Source organism: Apus apus, chromosome 19, assembly GCF_020740795.1.
Source record: "Apus apus isolate bApuApu2 chromosome 19, bApuApu2.pri.cur, whole genome shotgun sequence".
Classification (NCBI taxonomy): Eukaryota; Metazoa; Chordata; class Aves; order Apodiformes; family Apodidae; genus Apus; species Apus apus.
Window position 1 is genome coordinate 9366240 of NC_067300.1, and position 13108 is coordinate 9379347.

General features: G+C 50.8%; 1 protein-coding gene across 7 annotated transcripts in view; it reads left to right on the plus strand.

Annotated features, from left to right (window-relative positions):
- NACC2 (NACC family member 2) overlaps positions 1-13108 on the plus strand; it is a 56356-nt gene that overhangs the window by 28131 nt on the left and 15117 nt on the right. For 3 of the 7 annotated variants that reach the window (XM_051636608.1, XM_051636612.1, XM_051636614.1), the window contains exon 2: positions 8267-9193. In XM_051636608.1, coding sequence (XP_051492568.1) covers positions 8329-9193 — 865 coding nt within the window. In that variant the 5' untranslated portion in view covers positions 8267-8328. Of the gene's footprint in view, positions 1-1301; positions 1357-6677; positions 6818-7321; positions 7357-8266; positions 9194-13108 lie in introns of those variants that run through there. The other 4 variants (XM_051636615.1, XM_051636609.1, XM_051636611.1 and 1 more) reach the window with 4 other exon arrangements.

A 13108-nucleotide genomic window follows, 5' to 3' on the forward strand; every position in this document is an offset into this window, starting at 1 on the left:
CTCACACTGGTTTGAGGCAGTCCCTGCATGCGACGGAAGCTGCAGGAGTGATTGATCTCAAATATTAGGGGGTTTCCTTGTGGGTTAATGGGTGTTAATCACTATTTATACTTGCACTATAAAATAATTTTTTATTTTCAAATATACATGTGTCTACCCATAAAAAAAACCCCAGCAAACTGAACTGGGATTTAGAATACGCTTGTGATCCACTGAATTATTAATTTGTATGTATTAGATATGGTGACTTATTGACTGTATGTAATCTATATTAGAATATCATATACCTATAGTATAATCTGGGCTGCAGTGCTGTCTGGGGGTGGTTTAGGAATGGTGGTATTCTGAAGGTTTGGGCAAAACTTACTGGACCAAAGAAGGGTTTTGTTGCAAGAGCAGAGAAGTCAAGTGCAAAGGTAGATTCTGAGTCTCCTGTGCTTTCCTGCTGTGATCCAGAGGGTGGGAGCTGATGCTGCTGGAGGGTTTTCCCTCCGGGCAAAAGGGAGAGAGAATTGTTGGCTGAAGTGCAGGTGATAAAGGCAGTGTATGAGAAGTGGGGGTCTTCTGCTCTGCCCCATTGGCCTGGGGCAAGTGGGCATCAGGTTGAAGTGACCACCCCAGGTCACAAACTTTGGGTTTCTCAGGGTTTTTGCTGAATGACCAGAAACCTCAGTTTTGAAAACCACCCTGTGCAATCTAGTATTTGCTGCTATAAACCTGGAAGCAGAGAGTTAAATTTCTGCAGTCTGTCACTTTCCTTGTCTGCAGACTTATATTTCCATTAAGGATCAAGCTCAGATGCGATTGTAGCTTTGCTTTATAGTCTATTAAAAGTTTAATGTATAAATGTGTCTTCCTTCACCAGAACTTTTGGGCATTATTGTTTTGCAGGGCTGAAATTTCTCCAAAATCACAGAGATCCCCCTCACCGCAAAGGCTCAGCTGCCCTTGAAGGGTTAATTATATTATGCCTGCTTTTCCCCCCTGCCACTTAAAGCAGGGAGAATAAGCTGTAGCCAAAACTAAAAGTCATTAATTTTAAGAGAGAGATGTAAGCAAAGTTTCCTTCCCCTCTGCAGGTTGGTCAGGGTAGGCTATGCAGTAATTGAAAAGTAAAGGCAATTGAATTACAGGCTCCTGTCCAAACTGAGCATGATTTCTTCTTCTTCTTCTTCTTTTTTTTTTTTTTTTTTTTTTTTTTACAACCTCCATTGCATCAGAACTAGGCAGTATTCCTGATGTTCTCATGTGTGTTAATGCTGACTCACAGACTAACTTGCACAAGAAAAAAAAACACACAGGCAGCTCCACCATACTAGGTAATGAGCTCTAGCAAGAAGCAGCGTCTGATGTTTTGTAAGCTTTTTTTAATTGACCTTTTAAGATATTTACTTTATTTCAAGGCTTTCTGTTCCGTAGTGGCACGATGGTAGGACTGAGTCATGCATGTTATATATTGCTAGCTCTGCTGTTGTGTTCTAGGAGTGAGGAGAATACAATTCAGCATGGCACTTGTCTTTCTGATGTGTTACGGACGGGAATTAATGTTTGCGCTGGGATGCAGGCAGTGCACGCTTTGCAGGAGGATGGGGATGGGTGCTGGGGGCTTTCTGCTGCTCCTAACTTAGTCGGGGGCTCGAGCTTGGATTAGATCACAAAAATTTTAAATTCTGCAGAATAATTGTATTTTGAATCTGTCTCTCCCTTTCCTTTTTCCTTGCAGCGATCTGCAAAAAAAAAAAATCAAATGTTGCATTTTGTATTTTTGCTTCTCCTTGCTTTGAGAGCTCTTAAATCAGTGATAGATAAGGGGGGGGGGGATTAAAAAAAAATAATGCAAAAAATAATGGGAATAACACGCTCTGCCTTATCTGAAAGACTGCACTTTTTGGAGGCAGCAGCTGCTGGGGTGGGTGACCTCAAGAAGCAATGCTGTGCCCAGGCTGCTGGTGACTCACCTTGCAGCAGGACAGAGCCTGGGGAGCCGGTGCTGGGATGGGTGCTGAGGTCCCTTGGGATTGGTGCTGGGGTCCCTTGGGATTGCTGCCAGGGTGCCCTGGGATTGGTGCTGGGGTCCCTCAGGTTTTCTACCAGGGTCCCCCAGGATTTCTGCCGGGCTGTGCTGGGCTCCCCAGCAATGCTCCTCACACCCCCTCCCCGGGCTGCCCTGGCAGAGGAGCCGCGTGTCCCTGGCTGGGCTGGCTCATCAGCATTAATTTAATTCACTTTTCCATCTTTTTTCCCCACTCCCCTGCCCAAGCCTGCAGGTTTTCACTTTCTGAGGGAACTTTCAGGGTTATAAAGCAAAGGCAGCTCCGCGCTGCGTGTCGCTGCCGGCGCGGTACGTGTTACTCGGGAATATTTGCAAATTCAGTTGCTGCTCTCTTAATAAGGCAGAAATAATCTTCTTTCCCCCGTTGCCACCGGCTGCTACACTAAAAATAGGGACCGTTAGCGCTGCTCGCCACTTGCAGCACTTCAAAAATAAATGCTTTGGAGCTGCAGAAACAAATGCTGCAGAAGAGAGAAGGAGCCTGGACATGACTGTCATTTGATTACCAAACTTAACCTTGTTTTCTTTCCCCTGCCAAAGACGGGCATTACACCGTGCAGGCATTCCCAGCGGCTCCCTCTGTGCCCCCGTCCCTTTCCCTTCCCCTCCCGGCTTTCCCAACCCCAGCGCAGGCAGAGGGGAGACTTGGTTTTGGGGAGCTAGCAAAGACTCTTCTCTTTCGCCTCTCCGAGCCCCGCCACAGCAGGCTGCAGTGGTTTGAGGTATGCGCAGCGTGGCCCTGAAGTGCAGTTTGTTGGATCTTATTTAGCAGTTTCTCTCGTGGAAGGCGCGGCGGCTCCGAGCGCGGGGAAGGGGACTTGGAGTTTTGCAGTCGGCTCTTGTGTATTTTCCTTCGGGCTTATGTCAAAAGTGCATTTCCTTTTCATTAAAAGGGGTTGGGGGCCGGGGGGGAAAGAAAACCCAGAGCCTCTAGCAAGAGCTGGGTGGGTATCTCCCCGTGCCAGGGGGACCAAGCCCTGGGGTGGCGGATGGTTTGGGGGGGCCCCCTGTCCTACTGGGTGACATCCCCACCCTCAAAGCCAAGGGTGGGATTTTTTTCCCCCCTCTCTCCTCATTTACAGAAGAAAGGGAAGTTTCTTTTGACCCTTTGGGGCCTTCAAGGGCAGGACTTTTCAGCTCTTTTCTTTTGAGGGGCCTTGGCTGGGTGGGGGGTGAAAGCCCTTGGCTGCTTTGTCTCCCACCCTGGAGGTTTGTCCCCCCCTTTGTCCCTGCCCCAGCTGCTGCCCAGTGCACCCTCCTGCTGGAAGCTTCAGACTTTGGGGTTTTTGTTGTTGGTCTTTTGTTGTGTTTTGTGTTTTGTTTTGTTTTTTGGGGGGGTGATCTCCAAGTCTTCATAAATTGGCTAAGGAAAAAGACAATCTGAAGACATTATCTGATTATTTCTGATTACTCCTGGGGGAGCTCTGGTGCCAGCATCTTATTCTAGGTCGGTGCTTTTTTGCTTTGTTGTTGTCATCTTGTCCCGACCTTTCAGGCCTCGGAGCAGAATAGTTTAGAAAAGAGCAAACCTGCTTTCCCCCCCCACCAAAGCACATGAACAGAGAAACAGAGAATTCCCAGACTATCATGGAAGTTGTATCAAATAACGGCTGCATTTTTTATGAGCATCTTGTGACAAAGGCTATGACTGTACAGAAATCGTGCAGTCATGTACAAATTGTCCTTCTATAGCCAAGAGCTGGAAAAAAGAGGCTGCCATTAGGAAACTGATGTTTTGCTTGAGTGGTCACATATCTTGAATGATCAGGGAAGGGCTGGCTGGTTTTAATCCAATTTTGCCCCAGCTTTCCAGTCCATGTCCATCTCCTCATCTGGCACCTGTAGGACGTGGCAGCTCAAAGGGGACAGTTTTTTTTTGGGTGGTGATGGTGCTGGGGTGCAGGAGCACAGCTCAGCTAGGGAGATGAGATTGCAGACTACAGTTCACATCTGTCATGGCTAAGGTTATTTCTCCTGCAGCACAGCTCTTCCATGTCAAATGGGCTGAAGCCACCTCAAACCATGCAAAAGCTGCTTGGTGCTTTATTAAAAAAAAAAAAAAAAAAAAAAAAAGTCATATTTAGCAGGGGGGATTTTTAGAAGATACCAAGTGTTATTGCATGCACCATCTAGTCACAGTAACATTTTGTTACTGTTGTTTTTAAAGGATACAAGGTCTGGTGGGGAGCCGGTTCTCCTTGGCTTTCGTAGACTCTTAGAATCATTTAGGTTGGAAAAGACCTGTAAGGTTATCAAGTCCAACCCTTCAGGGGTGCTAAACAGGTTCTCCTTGGCTTTCAAGACTGTCTTCTTTTATTTCTTGGATTTCTGGGATTTTTTGGGGGTTGTTGAGGGTTTTGGGTCAGCTTTTTTCTATGTTCTGGTCATGAAAAGGCAGGGGCAGAAGAGGGATGAGGAAACAAAAATCCAGCAGTCCTGGCCTATGGTTTATTGAAGTGTTTTGGGCTTTTGCAGCTCACTGGCACAGCTTTGCTCCTGTGCCCCCATGCTCTTCCTAGACCAAATACAGTTACTTTTTTTGCCATTTCCCTGTGATCCCAGGAGGTGTCAGTTCTGTGGAACATCATGGTTCAAATTCTGATGTATCACTGGAGGTTTTTTGTAAACAGGCACAATTTTGATGGTTTTAGAGACATGGGTTCTTCCTGGCATGCCCAGCTTGTTTATAGAGCAGAATTGAAGCAGTATTAATAATTGATACCTGTTTTAAGTTGGTTTGTTTTGTGCTACCAAGCTGTCCTTGGCTGGTCCCTGTCTCCCTGCCCTGTTGAGTTCCTCAGAGGGGTTTGTGAGCAGGTCCAAGGAGGTCCCACCCATCTCCTGCCTCGTCCCTCCAGCTCTAGGGCAGCTCTTTCTGGAAGAAGAGAGCAGGAGATCCTTCTCCAGCCATGGTCTGCCCTCACTGTGGATGGGGCTTCCTTCAGGTCCCTGAGTGGTGAAGTTTTTGTCTTTGTAAAGCACATTATTTGTCAGTAATTTTCACAGATCCAGAGTGGATCTGCTTTTGCCAGAGCAGACTCTTGTCCTTCTCCGTGTTGTGGTTGGAAGAGGCGTCGGGCTCCTGGGCTTGGCTGTCGTGTTGTCTTCTCTGACCCTCCTCACACGATGTCACCGTGGTGCCCTCTGGACGCCGTAGCCTCCTCGTTGACACAGGCAGGGATCCGGCTGACCTCCTGCCAGGGTTTGGATGATCCCTTGGGTGTGGAAGTCCAGGAGGTCCTTGGCTGGGCGGGAGCGTCGCGGCTCTGCCGAGCGCCGGGAGGCTGCGCGTCCCGCGGGAGGCCGAGCAGACGGGTTAGTTGGTGGTGTTTGCTGGAAGAGCCGGGGCAGGCAGCCAGGCCGGGCGCTGGGAGCGGCGGCTCTTTGCTGCTGGGGACTTCAGCTTCATGCACCAAACGTTGGGTTGGCCAGTGAAAGCAGAGGCAGCCCGAGATGGGCAGGGAAGGGTCACCAGAGCATCCCCAGCACAGTTACCCTCCTCTAAGAGTGGCTTTGTCTCTGATCTCTTACATTTTTAACTGTGTGTGACCATCCAGGCAGAGCCACTGCAACAAATCCGAGAGCAACAGCAGAAATAAAAATGCTCTGGGCAAGAGAGAAGTAAGCGAAGTCAGGCCCCACCCTCCTTCCCAGAAAAAAGCACCAAACATGCTCAATAAATGCGAAGGTAATTTAAAATCTGAATCCAGGAGACAATGTGACTAGGATTTCATTACTTAAGCAAATGGATTTGCTTTTAGTGGATTCAGCCACAGACTGAAAGAAGCTTTCCCCAAGGGGTAAACATTTTTCCTGCATTTGAAAAGCTTTCTTGTATGGAGGGAGTGGGTGGGAGGGTGGAATCAGGACTGTGGGGGTCCCTGGAACACCTTTATTTTGGGCAGACTTGGGCATTCCCAAAGCTGTTGTTTTGGGCAGGGGGATTTTGGAGAGCTCCTGGGCTGGGAAGCTGCAGGGGGATGATGGGTGATGCTGGGGCAGGTGGTGTGTTGGGGGGCTGCAGGAGGATGCAGGGGTGATGCAGGAGGATGCAGAGGGGCTGCAGGGACGGTGCTGGAGGGATGCTGGGGGAGCACAGGGGGATGCCAGGGGGATACAGGAAGGTGCAGGGGGTTGCTGGTGTACAGTGGGGGAAGCTGGGGGGATGCTGAGGGATGCTCGCCTTGCCTTCCTCCGGCCGCAGGAGTTAACCAGCAGCAGTGCCAGCTCTGCAGACTGTTTGGAATAGTTTAAATGCTTTGACACTCTGGATGTACTAGATGGCAGGGGAGGCAGTTTACAGCGTAATTCATATGCAAAACTGCACTATAAATTTAAAACCTGTCTCAGTTGCCGTGGCACCACTAAGCATTTCATCAGCATACAGTACAGTATTTCTGCCATCTTTGTTTGCATTGCAGTGACTCATCAAAAGTCTGTCTTGTACCAACACTGAGAGCATTCCTCTGGCACTGATATTTCTCTGTTTTTAAAGCTTGGGTTTGAAACTGGCATTTACTTCAGGTCCCTAATCAAAGGGCTCTATTCATTGCAGAGAGCAGCCTGAATGTTAATCTGCATCCGGCCTATTCATTTAGATGCTGTGCGCTGCCGGGGAGATTTGACTTGGTAAAAGCTTGAGCTACAGCAGATACAAACCCAGGCTCTGATACTCTATATTATTTTTCCCCCCTCCCCTGAGCATCGCGGGCCCCGCGGGCAGTGGGGCGGGGGGACACAGAGCCCCTCCAGCCAGCACTGAAGGTACGTGTGCTCCCAGCCGGGCGAGGGGACCGGGAACTTCCTCGCTTGGAAGAATTTTTTTGAACCATGCAGATACAATTAAATTGGCTCCGAGTGTGTTCCCTTTTCTTCCTGTTACCCCGTGGCCTTGCAGATAGGACTTTTTTTTTCTTTTTTTTTTTTTCTTCCCCAGCACTGGGAACAGAGCAGCTCTTTGTGGGTTATTATTTTCTTTTTGGAGGAGATTTTTTTTTTAATTTTTTTTTTTTTTTTACATCTTTCTCAGATAAACTTTTTTTTTTTAAATGTTGCTCTTAAAAGCTTTCGCTCTTGAGTTAACCAGACTTTTTCTTCAGTCGTATTGAAGGCAAAAGGGATTTTAAATCTCCTGAACTGTTGGATGGAGCTGGGGGGGTGTTGGTGTGGGTGAATCCGCAGTGATTTCCTCCGCTGGAGTCCCGGGGCTCGGCTGCACCGACACAGGCTTTGTGCCTCAGCCCCTCCAAAGGCTCCAGCCACGTTTGGCCAGTGGAGGGAGGATTTCTCCCCTCAGCCAGAAGGTACAGCCAGCCTTCCCATGGGATGTACAGCTGGCCTTCCCATGGGATGTACAGCCAGCCTTCCCGCGGGATGCAGCGCCGGAGCCAGCCGCTCCAGCCCCTTCCCTGTGAGGCTGCTCGGAAGGTCCTCAGTGGGGCTGGGACCCCTGGTGGGGGGCAATGTGCTGGGGGCTTCAACCACAGGAGGGGCTGGGCTGGGGGTCCCCAGCCCCTCTTTACATTTATTTTTCCTATAAGAAGCCCAGTTGGTTGCTGGCTCCCTGCGGCACACGGGTTTGTTTTATTGGGGCTCAAATATCTGGCTTAATTTGGAGATAAGCCTCATTTTGTTGGAGGATAAATCTGTTGAGAAGGGGTTTAACTGTTGAAATGCTCCCTCTTTCTGGTGCAAATGGGAAGATTGCTTTTCAAAGTGCTTTTTCCTGGGAGCTGTCGCTCCAGCAGAATCCGGTATTTATTTCAGGCAGAATGGCACATTGTTTTATAAATATCTTTTCTGTAGTTTCAACATAGCTGCTGGTTGTTGTGTTTCTTATATAATGCTACCCGAGATCTGTCTGCCTGTCTGACGTTTGCTTTACTGTTCACTCCTCTCCCATTTACCCTTCAGATTTTCCTGCATAAAGTAAAAACCCCCAGGGGGAATAAGTCGGTGGTGCTTATTTAAACAGACCACAACTTGAAGAAAATACTTCCATTTTTTTTTTTTTAATACCCCTTGCCACCCACCGGTAGCATTTCCAGCATTGTTTGGGAACATGGATAAGTGATTTTTATAAGCTGTTGTTTTTCTCTGTCGGCTCTTAGAGCCTCGAGCCTTTGATGTGGGGTGCAGTGGATTCCTCTGCCTGCTTTGGTGAACTGTCTAAAAAACTGCTGTGCCTCTCTCCCTGCCTTCTCCCTTTTTCAGATGTGCCCTACTTTGGATATTCCTGCATTGAATGTCTGAGGAGCTCCAGCCGATCCTGAGCCATGTCGCAGATGTTGCACATAGAGATTCCCAACTTTGGGAACACCGTTCTGGGCTGCCTGAACGAGCAGCGGCTGCTGGGGCTGTACTGCGATGTCTCCATCGTGGTGAAGGGCCAAGCCTTCAAGGCTCACCGGGCAGTCCTGGCTGCCAGCAGCCTCTACTTCCGAGACTTGTTCAGTGGGAACAGCAAAAACGCCTTCGAGCTGCCGGGTACCGTCCCCCCCGCCTGCTTCCAGCAGATCCTCTCCTTCTGCTACACCGGGAAGCTGACCATGGCGGCGAGCGAGCAGCTGGTGGTGATGTACACGGCCGGCTTCCTGCAGATCCAGCACATCGTGGAGAAAGGGACGGACTTGATGTTCAAGGTCAGCTCTCCTCACTGTGACTCTCAGACCACCATGATCGAAGACCCCAGCTCGGAGCCGCAGAGTCCCTGCAACCAGCTGCAGTCGGCCTCGGCGCCCTACGTCATGTCCCCCTCCATGCCCATCCCGCTCCTCACCCGTGTCAAGCACGAGAACCTGGAGCTCCAGGCTGCAGCCCTGCCCGGCCTGCCCGGCAAGCGGCCCCTGGAGCCCGGCGCCCGGGAGGGGACAGGTGCTGCAGGCCCCAACGCTGGGCCCCTGAAGCTCTCCCGTGTCTCCTACTACGGGATGCCCAACCTGGCCACCCTCATCCCCAATGTCCAGCAGGTCCAGTACTCACAGGGGGAGCGGACGAGCCCCGGCGCCAGCAGCATTCCCACCACCGACAGCCCCACCTCCTACCACAACGAGGAGGATGAGGAGGATGATGAGGCATACGACACCATGGTGGAGGAGCAGTATGGGCAGATGTACATCAAGTCCTCGGGAGGCTACTCTGGTAATGCATGGTCTCTCTCCTTGGGTTTCTGTTCTCCTTCAGTGCTTGCTTCATTTTTGCCCAGCCAGCACTGGTAGTTTTGGGCTTGTTCATCAGTTTTACTTTTGGGGCCTTCGCTGGCTTATTTACACAGCGCGGTGCATGTGGTGGGCTCGGTGCTGGTGTCCAGGTGTGGCATGGACAGGTCCTCCCGTGCCAGCGCTCCTGGGCTGTGTCCCCAGCTGAGAAGCTTTTTAGATACATCCTCCACCACAGTCAGTTTAGTCCTTTGCTTTTTGGCTGAGGCTTCCAGCAAGCAGCCTGGTGGTCGCATGAGCCGTGCGGTGGGGACACCTGTCCCGTGGTGATGGCTGAGCTCACCATCCAAGAGGGATGGTCAGTGTGGGAAGAGAAGCATCAGCTCTTGACAATCAGTAGAGGTTAGATCGCTGGTCTGAGAGTTGGTTTTCAGTGAGGTGCAAGGCACATCCCCTCTGTCCTGGCTTTCTACAGAACATTTTTTAAAGTGATGGACGTAGAGGCCCCTTCCCTCTTGCTTCCCATACAGCAGAGGACTTCCTGGGGCGTGCATCCCCTGCCCCAGCCACCTTGCAGGGTCAGACCCTGCTGAGGAGCAGGGGCAGGTGGAGGGTACAGAGCTCAGGACTGGATGGGGAGATGCCTGGCTGGGTGCCCGATGTGCCCGTATCCCATGTGGATACTCGCAGCACCCGGGCAAGTGGAGCTCACAGCACCTCATGCGGAGGCTCACCTCAGTGCTGTGTCTCCTCGTGGGAGCTGCAGGTGGTGGTGGTGGCAGCTTTGATCCGTGGATGCTCCCTGGGCAGGAGCTTCTTCCCTCTGGCTCAGGCACACGGAGCATCCTCTCGCCTGGAGCCGCTTTCTCCACCGCCGCTCTGCGCTGAAATTGCTGGGCTGATTCTGCCAATATTTAACGCTCGATTGTTGAAGATCTGGCACGTTTTCCTCAAAGCTGTTTGATTTTATTCTTAGGCAAGGGAGAAGATGTGACAAATAAGACCATTTCTGTTACTTAAAGCCAGGCTGTCCCTAGTACTGAGAACAGGCTCCTCACCACACGCTGTCCCATCCCATCCCAAGAGCAGGAGCCCAGCCAGCATCCCTGTGGCATGTCCCCCTGCCAGGGAGCAAGCAGATAAGGAATATTTTTCCATGCGTTTTTGCCCAGCCCTGTGCAGGAGGGGAAAGCATCCTGGTAGCAATGTTGCTATTTTAATATTAGAAATATTTGCTGAGAGAAGTGGACAAGCAGCTGTCGAAAATGAGCCTGGGAGCCTGTCTGGTCTCTCTGCCCTGCTGCAAGTCCCAGTGGTTGATACTGAGCAGACTGGGATGAATGGGACCAGGGGTTGGGGACAAGGCTGGGATCTCCTCCACAACCAGAGAGGTCAGGATCTCCTCCCCTAGCTGGAGCGGGGCCCTGTGCCCTGGATAGAGTCAGCCCGAGCAGAATTTGGGCTGTTTGCTGTTTTCCTGCACATGGGTTTAGTTTGTATTTGGCTTTGCTCTCCCCTGCTGCAGAGCAGGGGGTGGGTGGTGGGGTTTTGCCTCTAGCACCAGCCGTGCAGTTATTCCTCAGCACAGTGGGATTATACCCCTGGACACGGCATTTCCCTTCCCTGCCACGGGGCCAGTTCATGCAGGAACAGAACAAAAGGAATTCAGCAGGCGGGGGCAGGACCAGCCCAGGCCAGTGCAGCAGCAGCTCTTGGCCTCTAATTCTTGCAGGGCAGGAGTCATCCCGGTTGGAAAAGTGAAAATATGGGGAGCTTTTATGGGTGTTGCTGGAGATGCTGCAGCCATCCAACCCATGTGCTGGAGCCAGGCATTCTGCAGCAGAGTTTTCCTGCTTGGGTTCTGCAGGGGGAAGACTTGAACCGTGGTAATGCCAAGGCAGGGGCCGTGCAGGGAGGAGCAGGTCAGAGCGCGGCGCTCTCTGGCCCTGCTGTCAGGCTCCAATATACCACATTTCTGCTAAAATATCTCTTCCCCACCAGCACTTTTTAGGGAAGTTTCCTGGTTTAAGTAAGCCAGGTTATAGTATCAGGCTTCCTGGAAAAGAGGGCGCACAAAAAAAAGGAGATTTAAAAAAAAGAAAACCTAAGCTATTCCATTATGGTTTGGACTTGTACAGCTAACTGTTTTAATTACTTGGGATAAACTGTACCCTCAAAAGGTGCAGAATAATAAAACCATAAGATGGAAGAGAGAAACCAGCTAATCCTGCTGCTGGCATGTAGATCCTGACAGCCTTACAAAGGCCTGGGGGAGGGGGGAGCCCTTTAAAATAGTGATTGCCAAGGTTTCCAAGAGCCTCGTTTGTAAAAACAAAAACGAAGCCAAAGAAGAGCACAGCAGACGAAGCCCTGAATTTCAGAGAGGGTCTTTTTTCCCCTCCTTTTTCTCCACTTTTTCCTTCCCCAGCTGAAGTGTTGGCCAAGCTGGTGAGTGTGTGGTGGGACACTGGTGGCTGATGCTCTTTGCTTGCCTTCAGCATCACCTACCTTGAGCATCACCCACCCTCTTCCAAGGCCAGGCAGTGTGGAGCGGGGGAAGCTGCTCTGCAGGACCCAGGCCCAGGGTGGTCATGAAGCCTCTTCTTACCCCAAGGCTGTTTGTTTATTTTTGATCACATCTTTTTATAGTCAGAACCACACCAAATCTCCAAAGCTGCAATCAGAGAGACAAGGAGCACATGATCCCCTCAGCCAAGGGTTTGGTGATGATAGAGCAAGAAGAAGGTCTTGTTGAAGGGTGTGCTTCCTGCAGTGGTGGCACCGATGGGATGGACCAGGACAAGTGTTGAACCTGCTAAAGGAGCAGCAGATAAACAGAAGGATGAGCCCAGTCTTAAACACAGGTCAATGGAAGGGTGAGGTTTAGGTGTTGGTATTCAATGTGGCAGCTTGCAGAGGGATGTCAGAGCAGTGCATCAGCTCCCACCAGCCTCTGGCCACGTTTGGTGGCTGTGTTGTCACCACTGCTGTCCCCACACCCACCTGCTGCTGTGGCAGGCTGGATGGAAGCATCACGATAAAATGTCTCCTTATTCTGTAACTAGGTCTGGTTGTGGAGAACATGTGGGCCTTGAGGACAGGATTGAGGCTTAATGAGGTTTCTAGCATCTGATCTGAGGAATGCACAACTCCAGAAAACATTAAACAAAAGCAAAGTATTTTTATCCTGGTTAATTACAGCGTCGCGGGCCTGATCTGAAGTGGCTTTCAGCAGGACTTGCAGATGCTCGGTGCTTTTCTGCACCAAACCACGTTCTTGTCAGTCAGCTTGCTGCTTAGCAGATGCAGTTAATTTAATTTTGACAGGCACAAGTGAAGTTGCACGAGGTCTGTCCTCCCTCCCCTGCTCCTGCTGCGCCGCTTTGCAGGGGAGAGGGAAGATCTTTATGCAGGAAATGGCTGGAACGTGGACGCCAGGGTTGGAAGTTATGAAATCCCAAACTGACAAGAGCACACTTCATTAAAAATTCATCTGAAATAGCCATTATAGAATAGTTGTGGTAATTAGCTGAGAGAATAGTTCTCTCTTCTGGCCTCTTCCTGACAGGGAGGAAGGGGGACAAGGAACAGCCCAGAATCCATAAGGAGCAGCTCAGGCACAGCCTGGGCACCATCCCCAACCCAGCCTGGGAAGGACACACTGCAGTCCTGGAAACCATGGCTCGCTGTGCTGGATCAGTGCAGCCAGGATAAAGGAGCTGGGTCTACCTGTGGGGATGCCAGTGTGATCCTGGAGGAGCAGGGCCCGGCTGGGATAAAGCAGCTGGTTCTACCTGCGGGAATGATGATGTGATGCTGGAGGAGCAGGGCCCTGGAGTGGCTGGGCTGGTGCTGAGCAGGGGGTGCTGGGGAGCAAGGACTGGTGGGATTGTAGGAC